The sequence below is a fragment of the Halichoerus grypus genome, chromosome 3 (genome assembly GCF_964656455.1).
Source record: "Halichoerus grypus chromosome 3, mHalGry1.hap1.1, whole genome shotgun sequence".
Taxonomy (NCBI): domain Eukaryota; kingdom Metazoa; phylum Chordata; class Mammalia; order Carnivora; family Phocidae; genus Halichoerus; species Halichoerus grypus.
Window position 1 is genome coordinate 3,301,143 of NC_135714.1, and position 24,403 is coordinate 3,325,545.

At 59.4% G+C, this 24,403-nt stretch overlaps 1 protein-coding gene and 1 long non-coding RNA gene across 19 annotated transcripts in view; one reads left to right on the forward strand and one right to left on the reverse strand.

The window, feature by feature from the left end:
* Positions 1–9,457: 9,457 nt before the first annotated feature.
* LOC118542357 (uncharacterized) lies at positions 9,458–10,732 on the reverse strand. The gene is made up of 2 exons (XR_004920543.2): positions 10,401–10,732; positions 9,458–9,861 (listed from the first exon to the last, which is right to left on the reverse strand). It is a non-coding gene; the product is annotated as an uncharacterized LOC118542357 (long non-coding RNA).
* Positions 10,733–10,947: 215 nt separating this feature from the next.
* ABLIM2 (actin binding LIM protein family member 2) overlaps positions 10,948–24,403 on the forward strand; it is a 147,115-nt gene continuing 133,659 nt past the window's right edge. For 17 of the 18 annotated variants that reach the window (XR_013446235.1, XR_013446240.1, XR_013446237.1 and 14 more), the window contains exon 1: positions 10,948–11,106. Coding sequence is in view for 2 of the 18 variants with exons in the window: in XM_078068341.1 (XP_077924467.1) it covers positions 11,098–11,106 (9 nt within the window). In the remaining 16 variants the exon portion in view is untranslated. Of the gene's footprint in view, positions 11,108–24,403 lie in introns of all 18 variants that reach the window. The other variant, XR_013446236.1, reaches the window with a different exon arrangement.

Consider the following 24,403-nt stretch of genomic DNA (forward strand, 5'->3'; position numbering starts at 1 on the left):
ATTGAAACAACTGTCACTGGTGCACATCTACCACCACCATATCCAGACCAGGAGAGAGGGGGTCTTCGGGAGCTCTGTCCTTAAGGTCAGGAACATCTTTTCCTCCATTCCTCAACAAGGCACGGCTCACCCACCAGGGGTCTGATCTGGGTCGTGTGCCATTCCTACAGAAAGTCCAGTGTCCAGGGAGTGCTGGGTGCTGATTGGTGTCGCTGATCTTCGTCAATCTTAGACCCTTCGGAACCTTCTGAGCAGGGGCCAGCTGCTGGGAAGTCCATGGGCTGCGTGGGGGAGGAATGGCGTCCTCTGAACAGAAATTCGGGCACTGTGAGAGAGCAGGAGCAAGGGGAAGAGCAGTTAGATAAACCGCAGTCAGGAAACAGAGACCAAGGAGCTCCGGACGGACTGGTGCTCTCTCTGCACGAGCACAGGCTTCATTAGATCACGATCACAAACTGACCTCAACCATCGGTAAGGGGTGGGGTATGGTTGAAGACCTTGCGTGAAATTGTCCTTTCCTTTCTGTCCCTTCATGTTGGCCAAAGGCTGAAGGTGCCTGGGTGCTCTTTGCTGGGGCGTTGTCTGTCCCCCTCTGTGGGCTGCAGGAAAAGCTGGGAGGGCAGGAATTCGGGGCTCCCTGCTGGTGTGCCTGCAATTTGAGGACCCCCCCACGAGGGTAGGGGGGAGTGGGCAGACAGACTGATGGGCCTCGAAACAGTAAGGCTTCCCCCAGAACAGTATCCTGGGAAGTGGATGCTAGGGTGAAAATTATTAAAAGGAAACCTCCTTTATAATGGGTTTGGGAGCCTTGAACGGGCAGCTCCCAGCCCTGTCACTCCTGCTCAATTGCAGACCCAACAGGAAGAGATGCACCTTGTGAAGGTTTCCTCCTTCCCCAGCAACAGTCCAGCCAATGAGACACTGCCACAGCCCAGCCAATGAGAGACTGCCGTAGGCCAGCCAATGAGAAACTGCAATCGCCCAGCCAATGAGAGACTGCTATAGGCCAGCCAATAAGACACTGTCATAGCCCAACCAATGAGAGATAGCCACAGTCCAGGCAGTGCCACTGCCCAACAAATGAGACGTCACAGCCCAGCCAATGAGAGACTGCCACAGCCCAGCCAGTGAGAAGCCACTATGCTTTGAACTCCTAGTTTCATCCAATGGACTTTCTGTTTACAACAGCCCTTTCCCACCCCACCCCTGCATAAAAGAGCTTCCCGTACTTTGTTTCCTAAACTCACAGATGGTTTTGTCACGCCTCGTTGTTTCTGGGTTGCGATTCTCTGCTATACCCAAATGAACCCTTTTTTGCTGCTAAAATAACCGGTAGTTTCACTTCTTAAGGTTATCAGTAGCAATTTTTTTCCTTGAAAATATGTGTCACTCTTCTGTTACAAAATATGCCTCTTCCTGAGCACAGCTAAGTTCCTTCTAGGAAACACTTGCTCATCACCCACCATGTGCCAGGCCCTCTGTGCGCCGGCCCCACAAGGGGACAGGAAGGAAGGGATGGTGCGTTTTGCTGTGGGGTGCGGGTAAACCAGGCTCCTCACCCCACGGGATCTGGAAGGACAGGAGAGCCACACCTCTTCTCAGAAACTGTTTTTAATCCTGTGGTCGGAGAGCGTCATGGAACCGACCGGTTCCTCTCTCGGCTGGGGCTCAGGTGGGGCTGCCCTCAGCTGGTGTCCCCACCCAGGACAGGGGTCAGGGGCGGGGCCTCAGCTCCAAGTTCCTTCTATTCTTCTCTACCTAGTTTCCCTTAACCCCACTTTCTTACTCACTGCTTTCAAATCTTTCTCTATTAAGGTTTTCCCTGAAAGACACCCCAAGTACTATCCAGAACAAGTTAGGGCTCCAGGAACTGGAGTTAAATCAAACACGGTCCCCTACCTGGACTGTCCGGCCCCATCCTTTACCTGTCCTTCCTCGTCCTTGAGATCCCAGATTTTCTCTGAGGATCTCGCAGCATCCAAAGCTCACCATCTTGTGCGGAACACAAGGACACTCATTAGCAATCTCATGTGACCAGACCTATAATCAGGCAGTCCCAGCAATGCTGGGAACCCAGATGTGTACCCAGCTCAGCTCAGTGGTCAGGGAGGGCTTCCTGGAGGTGATGCCTGGACTGATTCTTATGGATTGATAGGAGTTGGCCAGACAGAGGAGGAGAGGGAAGCCTTTCAGTGGAGTGATGGGACCTAGGTCCAGAGGTGAGAGGCAATGGGATGGGAACAGGGCTGGCGGGTGAAGGGGGTGAGGAGTGGAGCATTTGGAGAGCCATGACTCACTGAGGCCCGAGGCAAAGGGGTTGTTCCCTAGGGGGATTAGGTATGCTGCTCCTCAGAGATACAGCCAAGCCCTTTCCCTTCCTGCCCTCCATGATGGTGACAAAATGTCCTTTCCCTGTCACCAGGCTGCCCTGGTGAGGTGACATCCTGAGCTGTCACAACTCCTCCACCCACACCCTCGCTGCTTTTATAAGCTTTGGCTCCTTGATCACTCAAAGTATTTAACTGAGCACCAACTTTGTGCCAAACATTGTGTTTGGGGCTATAAATGCAACAAACAGGATACACAGTCCCTGTCCTCACAGAGCTTGCGACCTGGTGGAGGAGCAGAGGATATGCCCGGGCAGCCGTGGAGGGTGTATTGAGAATGCTACAGTAAGATCATGAGGATGCTCCAATAAGACCACTAGGAAGCCACAAGTGGAGGCATCCCCAGACGCCTTGGCTGCAGGGGAAGGAATTGAGGGCTGGGGTGGGAGTGGAAGACTAGGAGGGGATGGCTGTGACTGTTCAGGTGAGGGAGGGCTTAAGCCAGGGCCCCACAAGGATCTGGTGTAAGGGGAAGGATTTGGAGGCAGGACAGATGTGGGAAGGCCAGGGAAGGAGGCCCTCAGAAGGATTTGTGGGTGTCAGAGAGCAACGGCATAGTTGGAAGCGCTATTTCTGGAGCTGGGAAGAGGTGGGAGATACTGAGGACCAAGCTCACCTTGGGGCCTGCAGTTGAGGTACCTGGGGCCCCAGAGCTATCACAGAGTCAGAGGCTGTGTCAGAGAGTTCTCCAGAGGGACAGAACAAATAGACGGATCGATGGATGGATGGAGGGATGGAGGGATGGAGGGAGGGAAGGGCAGATAGATGGGCAGATGGATGGATGGATGGGTTGATGGATGGATGGGTGGATGGATGATGAATGGATGGATAAAGGATGCATGGATGGATGGATGGGTGGGTGGACAGATGGGTGGGTGGGTGATGATGGATGGGTTGGCGGATGGATGGACAGATGGATGGGTCAGTGGATGGATGATACTAGGGAACACGGCTGGGCTGAGTTGACCCATGAAACTGACCATCACAGAAGTGGGTGGGTGTGACTTTGCCTGGGGAGGGAGGAAGGGCACAGTGAGGAGGGGGTGTCCTGAGACTCTCCAAGAGGGGGTCAGGGAGGGATAAACCAGTGATGGGGACTGGGAGGAGTGAGAGCAGGAGACAATGGAGTGTTCAGGAAAGGTGGCTGATGAGGGACCTGCAGAGATAGCAGATCAGGTATCAGCAGAGACAGGGCCTCAGTGGGGGGTCCTCGGTGTGTGACTGAGAGCGGCTGGGTGGGGGCGGGAGGTGGTTTTTGAGTGAACGGGAGGTGAGGTGGTGCAGACAGCAAGTGTAGACACTTCTTCCAAGAAACATGACTAAGAAGGTCATGCGGTGGCAGGCGAGGTTCGTGGGGGGGGGCTTTCATTTGTACTGCGAAGATACCAGAACGTGCATGTTTCAGCATCCCCCAGCCAGTGGGGCTTGGCATTGCCATCGAACCACGCAGTCCTGTGTCTGCTCACATCGGCTTCATCAGAGCCCTGAAAAAATTCTAGTGGTGCGTGTCCTGTGCTGGTCATTGGAGGGACCCACGTTTGGCCTCAGCCAAGCCTGTCCTCGCTGGGTGACTTCCGCACATCGCTCAGGCTTGGCGACCCAAGGCCCCCCGTGTGTAACACAGCGTGGTGCTCAGTGTAGGGCTGGAAAGGGGTGCTAGAGCCAGAGGTGGTGAGAGCAAAATGCTTGGTGACCCTGCAGGAGGTGAGGCAATGACTAGTGTCCCTCAAAGCCCGCGCACCTGGCGTTAAGAGGTGATGAGTGTCTGGCTTTGATGGGCCTGGGGTCAGTGGTGACGTGGGACCAGAGGCTAGGAGGTGCTGCGTGAAGCTTCAGACGGGAGCCTTCCACTGCCTAAAACAAGAGCTGGTCTCCCTGTCTGTCCCCTGCGCGTCCAGGTGCCCACCTTGTCATCAGCAAGCTGAAAATGGCAGTGGACTCCGACCTGCTGGGACCTGGCTCCCAGGGTGACCTCATTCCTCTTGTTCCTCTGAGTCCCAGTTTCCTCCTCTCCCACTGGGAGGCCTTAGACCCAAAGCTCTCTTCCCAGGCCCTCATGGGGCATGATGCTGGGCTTTATGGGGCCCCCCAAAGAGATGCTCAAGTCCCAACCCTCAGGACCCGTGAGGTGAGCTTATTTGGGAACAGGGTCTTCATGGGTGTGACTAGATGAAGCCATGTTGGAGGTGGGCCCTAAACCCAAGGACTGGTGTCCTTACAGGAAGAGGAGAGACACACAGGGAGACAAGATTGGAGTGGGGCCACCATAGCCCAAGGGCGCCAGGGATTGATCACTGGGAGCCCCCAGGAGCTGGGAGAAGTGCAAGGAAGGACCCTCCCTGAGAATTGGGAGCATCTCAGACATCTGGCCTCCAGGACAGTGGGAGGACAAATCTCTGTTGTTTATTTATTTTTAAAGATTTATTTATTTATTTGGGGGAGGGTGGGAGAGGGCGTGCACGCATGAGTAGGGAGAGGGGTAGAGGGAGAGAATCTCAAGCAGATTCCCTCCCAGCTGAGCTCAGAGCCTGACCTGGGGCTCGATCTCAGGACCCCAAGATCACAACCTGAGCTGAAATCAAGAGTCGGACACTTCACTGACTGAGCCGCCCAGCACCCCACAATTTCTGTTGTTGAAACTGCTACTTTGTAGTACTTTGTTACACAGTCACAGGACTGGGTGCTTTCCAGCCGCACACTCCCCTTACTCGCCGGGGCCCAGACCAGCTCTTCTGCTCTCTGGCCTCAAGCACAGGACCCCGCATACTGTAGGTGCTCAGTCAACCCTGCCTCTGAGCTCGCTCTTCTCTCTCTCTCTCTCTCACTCCTGACTTTCCTCGTCTGGGTCTGCTGCACAAGCACATGAATTTAATTCAAGGAAAGGCTTTTTGATTGGCAGGTCTTGCACGGAGTCATTTCCAGAATTAGGCCCATGTCTCCTACTTCCTTCCATCACCACGACCAGCCAGCTCTCAAGACTTTTCCGTGACGGCAGAACACTGCCCGGTGCACCAAAGCACTCAGAGTGAACCGGGCAGCTGAAAGTGTGGGATGACGCCCCGCTGCAGATGAGCAGGGCATCTGTGACCCACGCCAGCACGAGTCCCCTTGCCACCTGCCCTGGGACCTCAGGTGAGCCATATGTGTGTGATGGCGGGGTCGGGCTGGCCAGTCCAGGTGTGTGGATGTGCATTTGAGAGAGCGAGGCTCCAAGATGTGAGTCACATGTTATTTTTACTCTGGGTTTCATATGGCATGCTTTTAAATTATTGAGTATTTGGAAAGAGCCCACAATGAAATCATATTTCATTTGTTTCCCCACTTGGCTGTGGAGGAAATCAATTCTCGGGCTGTATTTGGAGGTGGAGGAAGGACAGAGAACCTACAGCTTCGGCGAGAGCGTGGCTGGAGGGGCCCCGTTGTCATCCAGGGCCACCGGACTCGGTCCGCTTCCACCGACTGTGTGACTTCGACTGGGGGGTTTCTGCACAGTTGGGTTTTCAGGGCAATACCTTTCTAGACCAGGCCCCCGGGGAGCCCAGCCACCCCGTGCTGCTCTCTGCAGAAGAAACTTGTGGGAAGCCTGAGCAGACCCAGGGCCAGGTCGGGAATGTTGGGAGGGGGCTCAGGAGAGTATGACCTCTTTTCCTTTCCGTATGCTGAGTTAAAGGTGGCAAGGGGGACCACAGTGGGGAGCATGTTGATCCCATAGGTCAGTGGCTATTCACCTCTGCACTGGAGACCCCGGGATGTTCTGCAGACCTTGAGATGTTCAGGACACCATGGGTTGCCCTGGAGACACTGGGATGTCCTAGAGACCCCGGGATGCTCTGGAGGCCCCAGGATGCTCTGGAGACCAGGGGATGCTCTGTGGAGACCCCAGGATGATGTAGTCTTGCCTGGCAGGCCTGACATCTGGTGCAGGAGCCAGACAGGAGCCAGATGGCAAGACCGGGAAGTGATGTGGCAGAGACCGGCAAGACCACAGGGAGCAGAGGTGGCCTCTGGCTAAATCAGGGGGGCTTCTCCAAAGAGGGAATTTCCACTGAAGTCCAGAGGAGTGAGGCTGTGCTATCCAGGTGAGGGTGGGAGCATTCCCAGCAGCCCAGGGGGCAGCGGGCCTGGTGTGGCTTGGATCCAGAGGGGTTGGTCCCTCTGGGCCGTGCAGCCCATCCTTGGCCCAAGGTGCTCAGCCTGGTCACTTGGCCTTCCCAATGCCTCTTGGCGGTGATGCCAGACCCAGAGGGCACTGTGCCAAAGCCCACAGCCTCCTCAGAAGGACCTGGGGGTGCATCCCAGCTCTTCCACTTGGGAATAGTTGGCAATTGGGTAAGCTAAAGCCTCAGTTTTCCTGTCTACAAAATGGGGGTGATGATGGGTTTACTGGCACTGAGCTATCCCAGGTCCTGACTGCTCACCTCCCCTGGCTTGGCCCTGGGCATTCTCCTCAGGGGCAGTTTCCACCGACCCTCAGCGCCCAGCACCTGAGCATGAGGCCAGCACCCCCTGGGGGTGAGAGAAAACCCCTATCCGGGCTCTTCTGCTCCATATGAGTAGCCCCCTGGCCCATGGGTCGCTGGCCCCTCTCCCTCCCAGCCCCTCCTGGGCTGGCCTCAAGAAACCCAACCCAAATCTCTACCTGACTCCGATTGCTGAGGTCAGCACTGCCACCCAGCCGTGCCCAGGCCCGCCCCACCGGGCAACGTTCTGTACTTCCCAAGGCCTTCGTGCTCTGCAAAAGGGCAATACACATTCTCAGGACAAATGCCCCTAATTTTGAAGCAATTTGTAGGCCTGTGGAACAGTGATAGGTGCCTGTGCTTGTCCCAGGAGTGTTTGTCACCAAAAGAGAAGAGCCTTTCCCCGGGGGCGCTTACTGTCCCCTCCCGGCCTCCTGTGGGACCTGGCACCTGCCCGGCTCTGCCATCTTGGCTCACTTACATGGCCGTCCTCCTTCAAGTGCCACCACAGAGCAGCGTCCACACCCAAGAGCCTCCTGACCCCAAGGCGGCCGTGGCAGCCCCAGAGGCAGCAGGCCCAGCGCCCAAGGCCCATCCGGGAGGGACAGAGGCAGGTGCTCCAACCTAGTCCACGGGGGCCTTGGAAAGCTCGGCCCTTTCCACGCTTCCCTTGAGGGAGGCCTGGCCAGGCTCTATCCCCTTCCCAAGGCTCTAGGGTAGAAGACCACAGCCCTGCCTCAAGGGTCGTGGAAGGATTAAACCAAATGGACCGTGTGAGTTCTTAGGTGGGAACCATTGGGCAAAGGCGTCTGTGGCAAGAGTGGGTATAGAGCTGGGCCGGGGCGGGGTGGGGGGCCAGCGGGGCCACTGCCTGGGGCGTCCTCCTGCGAGGGGTTTGAAGGGAACCCCCAATGAAATGTCGAGCTGGGAGGGGCCCCAAGGAGCAGGTGAGGCCCCTACATTACCTGCCGGGGGGCCTGGGCTGGGAGGGTGTCCCTCTGTCTGCAGGGAGTGTGAGCCTGGCAGGAGGAGGGCAAGCTCCCCCACCTATGTATGGCCCCTTCTGCATCCGCACCCACCCAGGCCCAGCTGTCCCTCTGAATGTACATACTCTGATGCATATCAAAGGGTCTTGGTTTGACTGTTTGTCTGGGACCTCCTTGTGTCAAGGAGCCGCTTGAAGGCCCTCTGATACCCCTTGCCTCGGGGCCTCAGGTGGCAGCATTTTCTACAGTGAATCACATGACTTGAGAAACAAATTCTTGTTTTCTTCACTAGAACAGTGCCCAGTACACTAAAGGTGTCCAATAAATGTGGATGGACAGGAGCACCTGGGTGGCTCAGATGGTAAAGGGTCTGCCTTCGGCTCAGGTCATGATCTCTGTGTCCTGGGATCGACTTTGGTATCGGGCTCCTGGCTCAGCGGGCAGCCTCCTTCTCCCTCTCCCTCTGCCTCTCCCCTGCTCCTCATGCTCTCTCTCTCTCTGTCTCAAATGAATAAATAAAATCTTTTAAAAAAATGTGAACGGATAGACGGACAGACGGATGATGGACGGATGGATGGATGGATGTAAGAAACACACATGAGAAAAGAAAACAGTGTCTGGGGGAAGTGATGGAACCCACTTCTCCCCAGTCTGTTTTAATAACAGTAAAGATAATGACCATCATTTATGACTTTTTGCCAGGCACTTCTATTACTCCGTTATCCTTTAACAAGTCCTACTGGGGTTGAGACTGTGCTTTGAAGGATAAGGAAAATGAAGCAGAGAGAGAGCAAGCAAATTGCCCGAGGTCACACCTGGTTCAGAGCACCAGGGATGAGAAGCAAAGTGTGGGTCAACCAGTGTCAGCGGGCGCTGTGCGTGCGGGAGGCGAGGACACGCGAGCAGGCCTGCCCCCGTGAGAGCCCCCCTTGCTCAGGGACCCGCCGAGTGAGGGCAGAGGGTCGGTGGTGGCACAGCTACGGGACCTAAGTCAAGCCCCTCCCTTACTGCTAATTTGCTGGGTGCCTCTGGGCAGGACCTCCCTGAGCCTTAGGTTCTGCCCTCGTGAAAGAATGTGCCAGAATCACATGACCCTGAGACCCTTCCAGGCTGAGAACCGCTGGGACTCCCCCGTCGCCGCTGTTTTCACAGTGGCTGCTCCGAGAGGCGAGGCCAGCTCCGTGGGGAGGCCCGGGCGGCCACACAGCAGGCTGAGCTCTGGGACCAGCTAGCACCGGGCCACCCACATCCACCCTCTGACTCACGGGGACTCAGGACTAAGTGCCCGTCCACACCTTGGTTTTTCCCACGGCCAATTGGTGCGACGGTGACCTCCCTGCCATCCTGACCATGCTCTGTGGAGGAAATCATATGCTTCCAGGAGGCTCTTAGGAACTTTTGGGGACCTGGCGGGGGGCGGGGAGGATGCTGACGCTTCTGCTTCTGCCGGGGAGGAAGCAGGACTGTGGGGCTTGGCAGAGAGCTCCCTGCGGAGGGTGAGTGGTGGCAGGCGCCCTCCCACCCTCTCTCCGTCCTTCTCCCCCTTCATTCAACAGGTATTTGTGGAGCGCCCACCCTGACCAGGCTGTGTGCGAGGCCGAAAATCGAAATAATAAAGGCAGGATAAGGTCAAACTTGTTTATTGATCTCCACTCTGAGCAGCACATGGCGTGCATTAGCCAGTGTAATCCTCACAACCACCCTAAAAGGTGAGAACTCTGTCCAGCTGGAGGATGAACACTGAGGCAGAGTTCGGCACCTTGCACCAGCAGGTGAAGCCAGGCTCCCCACCAGGTGGTCAGGCCCCTCGGGGCCCCCACCCCTGCTGGGCTGCAGCTGCCCTAGCCAAGACCCACAACGCAAATATAATGCTCTCAGCCAAGGGTGGCTCCTTCACTCAGCTTCGGGGGTCCTGATGCCCACATAAGGGAGGGGTCTAGCTCAAGGTCGCACTGAGAGGGGAAGCTGGGTCAGGAAGAAGCCATCTGATCCTTTCTAGTGCTCCTTCCATCACAGTGCACTTGTGTTCTGGGGAAAAGGCCCCAGGGGGCAGGGATTACAGCCTGCAGCTGCAGGCCCAGCCACCGCCACAGGCTAGAGCGCGTGGGGCCGGGACGGACTGGCCTGGCCGATGGCTGATTCTGCGGGACTTGGGCTGTTCCTGGGGCCCGTCTGGGGTAGATGGATGCTGCTGAGGACCAGATTAGAGTATCTGCTCCTGCATCCTTTTTCCATTTAGAGTCCACATTTCCAGCGGTCAGCCCTCCTCTTGTTAGCATCTCGCAAAAGCCTTGGCCCAAGCCAAATGTCCTCCTGCCACCTCTCCCCGCAGTGCCAGGTTCTGATCTCTGCCTCCTGAATGCTCCCCCAGTCCAGCCTGCACCCCAAAGTCCCCTTTTGTCACTACCAGGCGGGTTCCGCCTGCTCCCCCTGATTTCCTGACGCCCACCCCTACTCTTTCCCTCTCCCGTACAGGACCCCACTCTGTGCTAGGCGCCTGACGTCACAGAGGGCAGTCGGCGACAGCGAGGGGCTGGGGCCCCGGACTGCCAAGGGGTAGGACGCACCTCCCTCCTCGGGCGCCAGCCAGTGCACCGCTCCGGAAGCCGGCGGTGCGCCGTTCTAGACCCGGAGCGGCGCCGGACTCCCAGCCCGCGCCCCGCCCAGCCTCAGTTTCCCTGTCTGCAAACTAGGGAAGGTGGTGGGTTGGCCCAGAAGGTCTTCGGGCCCCTTGCAGCTCCACGACTCAAGAAGAGCTGCTCCAAGTTTCTGTCGCTGGGCATCCCTCCGCACCACTCCGGGTTATCGAGAGCCGGCGCCAGCAAGGACGCCAGCCAGGCCCCGAACACAACCCCGCAGAGACCTGCCGGCGGCTGCGGGAGGCCGCAGCGGCGTCTCCTGCCTGCGCGTGCGCGGGGCGCGCGGCCTGCCGGGACTTGTAGTCTGTCCATTCGGCGGCTGGGCCGCAAAGGCGGAGCGGCGGGGGTGCTGCGCCTACACTTCCCAGGGTGCGTCCCGCCCGCGGCGCGGCGGGGGCGGGGCGGGGCGGAGCTGCGCTCAGGGGCGGGGCCGGCGGGGCGGGGCCGGCGGGGCGGGGCGGGGCCGGAGCTCCAGGGGGCTGCGGCGGCGCTGCGGGCGGGCGCGGACCTTGCCCAGGGCCCGCTGATCCGCGGGCGGGCGGGCGATCGCGCGGGCGCGGCACCTGCGGGCAAGAGCGTCTGGCTGCCGCAGCGCCGGACAGCCCGTCCCCCAGCTGCTGCTGAGATGAGTGCAGGTGAGTGCGGGGACCGAGGGACCGGCGCGTCCCCGAGCTGGATCGCGGCGCAGCAAGGGCTGTGGAGGCATTCTGGGGCTGCACCTGCTGCACAGGGGAAATCACCCGGTGCTCCACCCAACTTTTACCCCCAGGGTCTTGCAAACCCTAGGGCCTGTCCGCAGCCCTCTGCCCCTGCGCCCGGGGCGCGTGCAGCTCCGCAGAGCGGTCTGGGGACCCGCTTCCCCCCGCGCTGGCCAGGGTGTCAGGCGCCGGGCTGTCTGGAAGGCGCCACTTTTTTGCTTCTCACGGGTCCCAGGTCGCTGCAGGTTGCAGAAGGCGACCGGTACGGGCGAGGGGCGCAGGGCCGCCGCAGACCCTGCTACGGAGAGGTGTGATCACACCGGGGGCTTTGCGGCAGGGGGCGCCGCCCTTGCGCGGCGCTCACTCCGCCTGAGCGGGGGGTGGGGGTGTCGTCAGGCCGACCCCCAGCGCCCTGGGCTCGCCCCATCTCCCTCCAGTCAGTATCTCTCCGGCGCCCCCTGCGCATCCCCACTGCTGCCTCCCGCCGCACCCACGGGATCTGACAGCCTCTGTGCCGGCCCTGGAAAATCCCACATCGTCACAAGCCAGCCGGGCCTATTGCACTTGGGGAAACTGAGACCAACAGCAGGGAGACCTTGGCATGAAGAGTCTGGTGCGAGGAGCCCGGTTTTGAGAGTCTCCTGTGGCCCCGCACTGAGCTGAGCTGAGAGGGCTGCTCTGTACATTCCCTGGCAGGGAGGGGCCGTCACCCCATTTTTCAGGGTGCGCCCAAGGCTCACCAGGCTTGAGTCACTTGCTCAGCTCACAAAGCGGGGTGGGGATTCGAACCGTGTGCTCCCTGACTCCTGTGATCTTTCCTCTGAGCCTGTTTGGCCACAGACTGCAGTATGGCCCTTGGCCATGGTGCAGAAAAAAGCCTGGACAAGCTGGGGGAAAATCAGACTGGCTGGGGGGGGGGGGTAGTGTGCATTTGGTTAGTGCTTGCTCCCTGCTCTCGGTTTAGGAGGGCTGTTTCCAGGGACCCACCTCGCAGGGGAAATCGTCTCCTCCCCCTCCAACCCAGGAAGGAGGGACCACACTGGCAGTGGGCGTTGAGAGAGTGGCTGAGAGCAAATGGCAGGCATCGGGAGACAGAATTCTCTAGAAGAGGATTTCTGAAATGTCCAGCCTGTTATCTGGAGGTGGCCGGGGAGCAGGGGACCCTGAGACTGGCAGAATCTCCAGACACGTTTATCTAATGGCAGGTGGGGATAATGGCAGGGTGCACACAGGGTAATTCTAGGCTTTCTGGGATCATAATTGTTACCTCCGGTCCCCCCTGTAATCAGGAGGAGCCCTGGAAGGAGCACTGGCATTTGTGGTCGTCCTGGGAGAAGGGCTATGTGGGCACTGGGGGCTGTGGGGGGGGGTCATGATTCGAACAAGCAAGGGGCCTAGGGTTTGACTTAAACATCTGCTTGGTGGCAAATTGTGATCTTGGCAAATGGTGGCACCTTCCCGAGCTCAGCTTCCTGAGGTATGAAAGCAGCACTGCGCCTTGCCTGGAGAGGACGAGATTCGAGTGGGAAACTGCACACATAGTAGGTCCTCAGTGGCTTGTGGTGGTCACTGCCGGAGGGTCACGCTCCCCTCAGCCTCCCTGCGTTAGCTCAGCCTTTCGGAACTGCCGGAGAGTCTGCTGCACATCTGCCTGTGGCTCATGCCCCAGATGCGTCCCCAGGCCACCCTGCAGTGGGGGAGAGCGTGGTCCCTGTGCCTGGCACCTGGCTCTCTCGTCTGGCCATTGTGCACATCCTGGGAGACGGCTCAGGTGTGGCCTCTGGGCCCCATATACGTGCCTACTTGTTTTGTGGCTCGTTGATGTTGGGTGGCTGGGGGAATTGTCAGAGGGCGTTCTGTGTCAGGACTGGATCCAAATCCAGTGCACTCACTATGGGTTCCCTGTGCCTCAGTTTCCCCACTGTATGGAGGGAATGCCCTTAGCTCTGCCTGCAGTCCTGGCCCACGCGTATGGGGCCCAGTAGATGAGGCCTGTGGCGGTGACCTCATAACGTGGCAGCCTCTGGAGTCACGATGGGCAAGGTGGGGTGGAGGAGGGGACCTGAGCTGGGAGGGGCTCCAGGGCCAGCCCTGCCCCCGATGGGTGCCAGGTCCTGGAAGTCCAAGTTCAAGGTGTGGCCTTCCTCCTTGACTTGTAGATGGCCGTCTTCTCTCTATGTCCACAGGGCTTTCCTTATGTACGTGTCTGTGTCCAAATTTCCTCTTCTTGTAAGGACACCAGTCATATTGGATTAGGACCACCTGCCTGGCCTCATTTTACCTTAATTACTCTGTAAAGTCCCCCTCTCCAAATACAGTCACATTCTGAGGTCCTAGCGGTTAGGACTTCAGCATGTGAATTTAGAGGGGGGCATAATTCAGCCCACAACGGGCGCAGGGCCAGGTGGAGAGCCTGGGAGCCTGGCTCAGCTGTCTTGTGGTCACAGCTGCCCGGTTAGGATCCCAGAGCTGGAAGGGACCTAGAGGATACTGCCGTCCAAACCCACTGACATGCACAGAGGGGAAACCGAGGCCCAGGGAAGGAAAAGCAACTGTCCAGGGTCAAGGAGAGAGTGTGACAGAGCCAGGACCTGAGCCCCAGTCCCCTACTCTGGTTGGCACAGCCCTGGGTCTCTGGAACAGGACACATCTCTTCACCTAACCCAAGGGTGGACAAGGATGTTGCCGCAAAGATGTTCACATCAGTATGACAAATGTGTGGGGGGGTGACGGATATCAGCCAGCAGGGCTGTCCCTCATTCAGTGGCCAAGGGCTTTCCACCCGCGCGCCGTGAGCCCAGCGGGAACAGACTCAGTCCACATCCTGCCGAAGCTTCTCAGGGTCAGGGGAGTGGGGGGCGCATTCTAGCCAACAGTGTGTGAGGAGATTCTAACGTGAGGAGCGATGCTCAAGCAAACCAGCTTCTCTCCGAAAACAGCGGACGGCAGAATCATACGTCCTGTGTGATCTCGAGTCTGCTAGTGCAGTAAAGGAGGAGAATCTGGAAGGACGCACATCCACATGTCAGCAGTGTCTCCCTCTCTAGCGGAAAGAGGAGAAAGAGGTTTTTCCCACATTTGCATCTTTATCCTTTCTGCGACTTTCCCGAATTTTCTTCGTGGTGCGTGCTTCTCTCTTGCAATTAAAAATCCAGTGAAAATGAGGAAACATTGCTGCCAGGTCTAAGGCGGGCTCGTGGAAAGTCCATGACTCGGTGGGAGGCCCAGACCTTTCTGTTCCTCAGGGGCCACTGTCCTTTGGCTCGGGAGCTTCCCACAGGCAGGGGACTGGTGCCCGGTTCCCCTGCGTGACTCCATCTGAATCAGATGCAGCAGAAGACAAATCATCCTGACCCAGAAATTCATCTGAAATTGCATTGGAAAAGGACAGTTGTTGCCCAAGACCCAGCTGGTGCTCCCTGGCTCAGCATGGGCATCCCTGAGCTCGGATCTGTTTCCTCTGAGGTTCAGGGTTATTCCCTAACCCGCCACCCAAGACCCTTTGATTCTTTACGGTTTCTGTCAATGAGGTAGTTTGGGGGGAGATGGCATATTTTCTGGAATCAAGCTCTGACTTTGATGAACTCTTGGCGAGTCCAGTCTTACTGTCCCAGAAAAGGGAGCGTGACCTTCACTCATGGAGAAGTCACCCGTCTGATGCGCTGACCCTCCAGAGCGTCCTCTGGAGCGTGGGAGAGCCGCGAGCTGGCCAGAGAAGATGGGCACATCCGGGTAATGAGAGGAGAGGGTGGAAAGGGGTCCAGCCGGCGGGGTCTGTCCTGGCACTAGCCACAGTGGCTGACAGCAGCAGCTTCCAGGACGCTGGCCCCTCCTCTGCCCCGACCTGGGGGCTTCCTCGCACCCCTTGCTCTGCACCTGCCTCGGCAGGACGTGGTAAGGCCTCCCCTGAATCGGGTCTGTTGAGCTCGTTCCGGCTCTGCCCCTGCTAGCATTCTGGATCATCGAGCCTCTCTGCGCTTCTGAGGCTGCCCCCCGGGGTCTCCGTAGGGACCGAGGGTGCAGGTCCTGACATGCGGGAGAGGCTTGCAAAAGCAGAGTAGCTGCAACAGGAGCACACGGGTGGTACTCAGGTAGCAGCCCATTTTTGGAAGACGATCCTGTTTCGAGCTGCTGAGGGGACCAGCCAGATGCGGGCCAGCCCAGACGGGCTGCAAACAGCGGGCCTCGAGGCTGCGAGGACGCAGCACACGGCAACCTGAGCGGAGCGTCTTTGTTTACTTGGGGATGTTTCCATCCCCGAGGTCTCTAGGGTGTCGGGCTGCACCCTACTTCAGTGTCACGGCAGTCACGGCTCAGGGGACGCTCCCTCGGGGCCCCACGCCTGGCCTGATGCTCCTGAACCCTCACAGCACTTCGTAGGGCTGCTGGGGTGTCCCCACTCACGGGCGGGGAAGCAGGTGCCCAGAAGGGGCTGTCCGTTGCCCGGCAGCACGCCACACCACCTGAACAGCAGAGCTGGACTGGAACCCCGGTGTGCCCAGATGCTCATCTTCCCGGCCGGGTGGCTTCCGTCAGTCTGCCCCCACCCCGCCCCCCCGTGCCTGCATGAGCCGGCTTCTGTGGGCGATTCACGGCCCCTCGTAGTGTGGGGCTGAGTGGGATGGATAAGGCTTGACCATTTGGGACATCATGGTAATGCTTTGTCCTGGGCCGTGAAGCATATTTGCATCTTCCCGGTGTGGCACCTGCCTGCACAGAGCCAGACTCACACCCGGCTCTGTCTGCCTCGAGGGCATGCTCTTTCCTCTGCCTTCTATAGGGGCTCCGGCCTGGGGTCATAGCGCAGCCCAGGGTCCACTTCCAGACAGCTCCGACCATGAGAGACAGTTTCACCATGTCAAGCCCGCATGCCTCTCTGTAACTTTGACCCTCTGGCCCCAGCTCTCCCTTCCACCAGGTCCTCCAGGTCTTCTAGAGCTGCCCGTTTCCCCTGCAAGGCAGCAGTCACCCCACTGCTGGTGGCTGAGCTCCTGGGAATCCCAGCCCCACCCACCCGGACTGCTGTGTGACCTGGGGCAGGCTGTCTTCCCTCTCTGGGCCTCAGAGTCCCCATCTGTAAAGAGAGGGGCTACCGCCATCCTCAGGGGTGTGATCTGCTTCTGACAACCCTGTCTCCTTCCACTGTTCCCAGAGCAATTTTCTGGGTTTGAGGCCAAGCCAGCATTTCAGGGAATCATGGCCTCCCATCATCCTTTTCTGCCACATAGACCCCATCTGACAGTTTTGTGGCAGGAAGCTCTCGCCCTTTACGTGGAGGCTCCCTGATATAAGGGAGTTTCTCCGCAGCCTGCCAGGGAAGCCACGTCTGTGAGTGTCTGTCTGGTGCCTGAGCCGGGAGACCTGAGTTGTCCTTGTCCTGAATCCTCCTTGTCCGTGTGCAGGACTGGGGAGCGTGGAAGGTGTGCTTTGAATCCCGTGGCGCTCACTTCCCCTGGACGTAGCCAATAGCAAGCCCCACTGGGTGCCGGGGCTGGTCCTGGGCGCCTTCTGCCCTCGGTGGGCTTCTAGGCTAGGGGCAAGCCAGGCATGTACGAAACAGCTTCTGTCCCAAAATGGTGTGTTGGGGGGTTTCCTGTGCGGTTTGCTTTGCCTGAAGATTTCTAAGCAATGAGGGAGGCCGTCTTGATGGCTTGGAAAGTACGGCCGTGGCTTTGGGGTCAGGCTCACCTGGGCTCCAGTCCCAGGCATCACCTGCTAGGTGTGTCCCGGCCACTGGATTGCGTCGTTGCTCTCTGCCTCAGTTTCCCCACCTGTAGAGTGGAGATGGTGCCTCCTGCTCTTTATGATTGCTCGAGGGCCCTGGGCGTGCATGGCCCCAGGAGGCAGGTGGAGTGGTCTTTGTCCCAGCTGTCCACATCCTCCAAAGCTCAGGGCAGACCTCAAGATGCTCGCCCGGAGAGCCCCCACAGACTGTCTGTGATGGGTGCTCCCTGAGCATCTGGCCAGTGGAGGGGTGAATGGAGGATGGACCTTGGGGCCCCTCTTCGCGCTCAGCCTCCCCCAGGGTTTGCCATCATCCTGGGCTAAGGGTTCCCAGCCGGGCCTCTCTCCGACCCTCTGCTTCTCCTTGAACTTCAGCAGCCACCATCTTACTGGGACACGATGTCTCCAAGTCCCAGTTGGTGCTGTAGTCCAGCATGAAGTTCAAGAAGGAGGAATGGCCAGGACCTTCCCCATGGCCCCCACTTCAGTTTCAGAGGCTTCAGGGTGACCCCACCCCTGTGCCCTGCGGTGGTCTGGGTTCAGGTTCCGCTAGTGACAAGGACATGGATGCAGGTGGATTGCCGGGGAAGCGCCCCCAGGAAGCACGAGTTGAGAAGATGGGGGATGAGATGGGGGGGCGGGGAGAGTGGGGGCATTTGCATGGGTGGGCAGTCGCGGTGGGCCTGCTCCTCAGAACCATCCCCAGTGGGATGCTGGGGTCTTTAACCTCCAGGGCAGAGGGCCAGTCCTGGGGGGCACAGTCCCACCCTGCTCTGTGTGGGGTGAGCAAGGGTCCACCGGGCTGGGGAGGCCTTGGGCTGCAAAGTGATGGACCTATGGGCTTGTGGTGTGGAGGGGTCAGTGAGGGCCTGTCCCCATCTGCCCCAGGAGACCTAGAGGTGGGATGAGGACAGGTGTCACCCCAGCTGCCACTCCCAGCCTCAGCCCGGGTTGAGGCCACCTCTGTTCCCAGCCTTCAGCAGCCCCTCAAGGGCTCAAAGCCATTCCAGATGCTCCTGGAGTCTTTTGACGACTATTTATTGAGCACCTCCCGTGCGCAACACGCTGTCCTTGCTCCTGATGCCCAAACATCCTCGCTTGCGCTTTTCTTTTTTTCTTTTTTTTTTTTTTAAGATTTTATTTATTTATTTGAGAGAGAGAGAATGAGAGAGAGTGAGTACATGAGAGGGGGGAGGGTCAGAGGGAGAAGCAGACTCCCCGCTGAGCAGGGAGCCCGATGCGGGACTCGATCCAGGGACTCCAGGATCATGACCTGAGCCGAAGGCAGTCGCTTAACCAACTGAGCCACCCAGGCGCCCCGATCGCTTGCGCTTTTCTTGCTGCGCTGCCCATCTGCCTCCCTGCCCCCGATCCTGGAATTCCTCCTCCTCAGTCTTCCCAGCTTCTAACTAGGATTTCAGACGGCCTGTGATGCAGCCTGCCCTCCTCGGAGCTGGGGCAGTGGACAGAGCTGGGGTTTCCTGTTGGGGACTAGGGTCTGGCTCTGGCTGTGGTGTGACCCAGGGCCAGGTGCTGCCCCTCCCCGAATACCTCATCTCGGATGGTGGGGGGAGCTGGGTACTGGCCCCCCGAAGATGTCCCTGTCCTTATCCCCGGAACCTGTGCATCTGCTGGAAAGAGGCTTTGCAGATGTGATTCAGTTAGAGACCTCGCACTGGGGAGACTACCCGGTGGGCCCCTCGTGATCAGGGGCCCTCCGGAGAGGGAGGCAGGAGGGCGGAAGCAGAGTTCAGAGGAGGGAGGATGGAGGAAGGCCCCGAACTGGGAACCAGGGCCAGCAAGGGATCCTCCGCTGGAGGCTCCAGGAGGACCCAGCCCTGCAGACCCATTCCAGGCTCCGTCCCCCAGACCTGTCAGGGCTTACGTCTGCTTTAGGCCTGTACGTCTGAGACCATTTGTTACAGCAGCTGCCTGATGCTCAGACAGATGGCCCACCTTCCCCGCCTTCCCCACTGCTGGGTCGGGAGCCGGGAGGCCCAGGGACAGGAGGGCGGTGGCGTCTTGCAGAGTGAGATTGCTCCAGACCCCTCAGTGGTGTGAGGCTGTGTCGTATCGTACATGCACGCCACCAGGGCCTCCTGCTGCTCGTGGGGTTCGGGGAGCACCTTCATGAACAAGGAACGAGGGAGGACTGCCCTTCGAGGGAGGAGGGGCAAGGAGGGGTCTGTGTTCACTGAGAACCTCCGGGCTCGTAACGTGGGTTCTCTGTGCGCAAGGCAGGGGGTCATGCCTCAGGCTCCGGACGCCTGGCGGGGCGCACAGCACACGGGCTGGGTGGGGCCGGTGCTAGTGGCACATGTTCCGAACGTGACTCCTGATTATGCAGGAAGCTGCGGCTGAACATCTGTGGTGTGTCCGGTAACTCGCCAGCCAGGATTCGAGCCTGGCAAGCTCCTGGTTCCAAACCCACATCACCCCTACTCATGTCACCCTCTTGGACCTCCATTAGCCTTTCTCTCGTGGTCATGTCACACCTGAACCGCAACCTCTGTGCAGGTTTAAAGGGTCCACATCTGCGGGGTCTGGAGCCATGCATTTCTCCAGCTCTGGGGGGCCTAGTCTGACACCCCCTGGTGAGTGGGGAGGAGTGTCTGGCACAGTCTGATCGTCCCCCCTAGGGGGGAGGGGGGTCTGGCACAGTCTGATCATCTCCCCTGGGGAGTGGGGAGGGTCTGGCATCTGGTGAGTGGGGAGGGGTCTGGCATAGTCTGATTATCCCCCCTGGTGAGTGGGGGGGGGTCTGGCACAGTCTGATCATCTCCCCTGGGGAGTGGGGAGGGTCTGGCATCTGGTGAGTGGGGAGGGGGGGTCTGGCACAGTCATCTCCCCTGGGGAGTGGGGAGGGGGGTCTGGCATAGTCTGATCATCTCCCCTGGTGGGTGGGGAGGGGTCTGGCATCTGGTGAGTGGGGAGGGGTCTGGCATAGTCTGATCATCTCCCCTGGTGGGTGGGGAGGGGGGGGTCTGGCACAGTCTGATCATCTCCCCTGGGGAGTGGGGAGGGGGGTCTGGCATAGTCTGATCATCTCCCCTGGTGGGTGGGGAGGGGTCTGGCATCTGGTGAGTGGGAAGGGGTCTGGCATAGTCTGATCATCTCCCCTGGTGGGTGGGGAGGGGGGTCTGGCATAGTCTGATCATCTTCCCTGGTGGGTGGGGAGGGGTCTGGCATGGTCTGATCATCTCCCCTGGTGAGTGGGGAGGGGGTCTGGCACAGTCTGATTGTCCCCCCTGCTGAGTGGGGAGGGGTCTGGCACAGTCTGTCCCCCCGGTGGGTGGGGAGGGGTCTGGCACAGTCTGTCCCCCCGGTGGGTGGGGAGGGGTCTGGCATAGTCTAATCAGCCGACTGCCCAGTGTGGCCAGAGTGGGTGAGCCGCACGCGAGGAGCCGGGCCGGGCAGCGAGGAGGAGAAGTCAGCATGGGTGACCCGATGTGAACACTAGTGGGGGGCCTGCTGCCCTGCTGCAGCCCCAGGGCTCCTCTGTTCAAGCCCGGACGCACTCACGGGCCCTCAGGGCCCTCTGATCCAGCTTCTCCTCTGTGGTTCTGACCCAGAGGCCCGCCTGCAGTTCTGAAGCCAGGCCTGGCTTGCCAAGTGCTCAGGAGTAGCTGTGGGGTGCAGAATTACACGCACCCCGGGGTGCTGCAGAAATCAGGAAATGCGATCTGTATGCCAGAAGCCACACATCGGGCTAGGCACCTCCCTGCCTGTCTCTGGGGGGAGGGAGTAGGGCACAGCGTGGGCCCGGGGTGCAACCCGGGGTGGGCAGGGGCTCCTAGTGCTGAGGGACAGAGGGTGCCACCCCCAACAGTCCGCAGGCCAGCCCTGGAATCCTCGGACAGCGCTTCCTGGTACTCAGTGCTGCCGTGCTTGCCCTTCCTCGCAGACCCTCTAGTCCCCTCTGGCCAAGGCAGGCCCTGCAGAGGCCCAGGGCTGCCGTGTGAGGCTTTGTCCTGCCGCCCATGGTGCCTCTCCCCCTCCTGCCTCAGCCCCTATCTCCTGCCACCCCAAATCCCTTCTCGGCCCGAGGGCCACCTGCTCTGGATGCTCCGGGGAGAACGCCCTCCTTGCCTCCTCCAGCCTCCAGGGCAGCGACTCCACATCCCTCCCCTGCCCATCTCCCCCCAGGCCTCCCCTCTGTGTGTGTCCAGCCTCCCTCTCCTCCAGCCCACAGGGATGCTCGTGACCACATCAGGGCCTCCTGGACCCTCCGGGATGCTCCCCATCTCCAGACCCTGCACCTGATCACACCTGCGATGGGAGGGCACCCCCCCCCAGCATTCAGCAGGCAGCCTCTGGAGCATGCCGCTTCTGGGACCCACACCTTTTCCTCTCCCCATGGGGCCTCCAGCCTGGCCAAGGGTTTGAGAGAATGACCGCTCCTAGGAAACAAATGTTACTCTTAACTCGGCTCAGTTTAAACACCCCAGACCCCGTGAGCTAGGTGCTGTCACAGGCTGCCGACTGGGGCATCAGTTTGTACGAGCTTTAGGGGAGCAATGAGGCACACGCTTCGGGCCTTAAATGCATTCCTGCCTTTTGATGGAGGAACTGCTGCTTCTGGGAATCTTTCTGCAAAGGCTCTGGAACACACTCGGATGTAGACGCGGAGCCTCGCTCGCCGCAGGGCTGCTGGTGCAGTCTGCCCCATGGCTGTCCGGCCCCGGGACGCTGGGCACGTAGATCACTATCCATCCGCAGCGGCGGCGCCCAGACTCGAGGGCCCCAAATCAGAATTGTTGAGGGCCCCAAAGAGCTTCTGAGCACATTGTATTTATCGATATTGACTGAGTTAGAAATTAAAATGGAGGAAACTCTAAGATCTTTGCTAATCTGTTGGATCACAGCCCTCTGTGTGTGAACGTATTTTTAGTGACCAGAGACGCATCACTCTGCAGTTTTGCAAATCTCGTTAGTGTCCGGCCTAATAGGGGACAGCTGGGCTCTCACGTCCGGCCTGGGTTCAATCATCCATTCCACGTGTCACCAGCCTCTGCAGAACTTGCCTCTCGGGAGCAGGTGGAAGTGGAGAGGGGAAATCACATTTCAGTCTTATTACGGAAATGGCTTTGACCCTGCGACCCCCTGATAGCGTCTTGGGGAGCCCCGGGTCTTGGGGAGCTGCTAACAAAGGCAGAAGAGTACGCGGCCATTAAGATGACCATGAAGGATCAGTGGGCCTCGGGCATCGCTGCTGGCCATGAATGAAGAATACGGGACATGGCATTTTATACCCTGTTTCTAGAAAATCTGCAGAAAAAAACCCCTAGAAGAAAATACATCCAAAAGCAATAGGGCTATGGGCCCTTATGTCTTTCCTCCTAATGCTGCACTGTTTTATTTTTTCCTGCTGATTGACTTTACGGATCTGCCAGAGACAGGATCTCGCTCGAGGAGGCTTGCTTGGGGAGCGGCTGCCTGGCTCCCCAGCTCCGGCTCGAGGGATGGCATTCTCTATTTTGGGAGGCGCGTTTTCACAGTGGAACTAGGGCGGTGAGTGGTGCCCGCAGGCTACGGGCACAGGCATCCGATGTGTGTGCGTGTGCGTGTGTGTGTGTGTGTGTGTACTCAGGATAACACAGGCTCCCACTACAAACGAGCGGGCGGGCGGCACCGGAGCGGATTCCGGGGTCGTGGGGGGGCCTGAGAGCCGGTTGGAAACTGTGCGTCCTCATCCTCGGCTGGAATGCCTGCCCCTGGCCTGTTGCGGTGGGGAGCTAAATATATCCCGGGTGTGTGCTGGCCCCGGGAGCCCCGCCCCCACCCCTGGGACCGGAGCTCAGGGAGGCCTTGATTCCTCTAATAAAAATCAATGTCTGCCATTTGCTGCGCATCCAGGAGCGCGGGGCGCGGTGGAGAAGTTGTCCCGGCTTGTCTCCAGCGCCGTGCATCGCGCATCCCCCACGCGGGAGGCCACCGTACCCAAGGTCACCTGGCTGCTTACACGGTGGGGGGGGGAGGTGGGGTTCAGATGGGCCTGCCTGGCTCTCGAGGACCCCACATGCCGCCTGTCCCGGCGTGTGTGTCTCCTCCTGAGTTCTTGAGTGTTCTGCTTCTCCCAAGTGGTGCTCGCAGGTGGCCGAGCGTGGCCCAGCTGCAGCAGCTCTGGGCGAGTATTGGTCATTGAGCGCCCTGGCCACTGCCCTTTCCAGGTGGGGACATGGAGGCCACGTGAGGGGGAGAAAGCTGCCCCGGGTACCCAGCAGGTCCGGAAGAGCCGGCATTTGAACTCGGGCATTCTCTTTCGAGATTCGGGGCTTCTGCTGAACAGCAACCTCCCTCCTTCTGGAATCTGCATTAAATGGGGGTCAGCCTTCCGGCGCCCGAGGACTTCTGTGACCCCCTGCGGGCTTCTGCGGCCCTTCTCTGCGCTCAGTGCAAGGGTGTGTGTGTGTGGCCACACCCCAGCTTGCAGAGGGCAGGGGTTACTGCTGCTCGGCCGCTGGGCTGGGGCCCCATCGGCTGCTGGCACCACTTGGAGCCGTGGGGTGGGGGCGGGAAGCATTCTGAGAGGGTCTTATAAAGAAATCATTGTTTTTCTTAAAATATGACCCACAGCCTCCAAGCTGGGTACCTTGGAAGGAACATCTTGCTGGAAAGTGGGGTCCTGAGAGCCACCTGTGCCCCTGGGGGCCCCAGGGGCCTGGGGAGCTGCTCCCCCACGGATGCCCTGCTCTGGGCTCGGATGCCTCTTTCCCCCTCACTCTGTGGGGTACCCCTGCGGCCCAGTGGGGATCTCAGCAGGGCTTTGCTCTGGATTTGGGGGGTGGCAAGCCCCGGCCTCAGCCTGCCTCCCAGCCACAGCACGGGCCAACAGGAAGGAGGAGGGCTTCTCCCTGGACCTCTCCTGCCAACTTCTCTCTGTGAGGACCTGCCTCTCCCTGGGGGGGACTGACATCAGGAAGGACACCCCCTTCACAGAAGACCCTTCCCTCTGCCTCAAAGGTGGGGCCCCACTCTGGGTCCCATGGACAGCGACACCTTCTAACACGCCGCCAGCCAACCCGGCATCCGTGGGGGGAGGTGGCTGGCAGGGGTGCCGGTTTCACTTGCGTGCATCGATCTGCTGGCCGGGTGCTGGAGGTGACCCTGACTCAGTTCTTCCTCCAGGCCTGAGAGAAAGGCAGACAGTGCGTGATGAAAACGCACCATAAGAAAGCACTTCTTGGGGAGGCTCTGGGGACAGAGACAGGTGGTTGGTGAACCTGCGATGAGAGGGAAATCCTGGCAGGCTTCCTGAAAGAGGTACCCTCAGACAAAGCAGTGGGAGAAGGGTGTCCAGCGGCAGGTACAGAGCCCTAGAGGAGCGAGTGGAGGGCGTGTTGGAGAAACTTCTTTCTGTCCGTGCCCCAGGTTAGGCCCGGGTAAGGCGCTGGGCACATGGCTGGCCCCACAGCCCGTCTGCCTCTCGTGCGCCGTGGTCGTCCGTGGGGCACCTGGCTGGCAGCTGGTGCTCAGTGACCGTGTGAGGAGCTGATGAGTCAGAGAGGA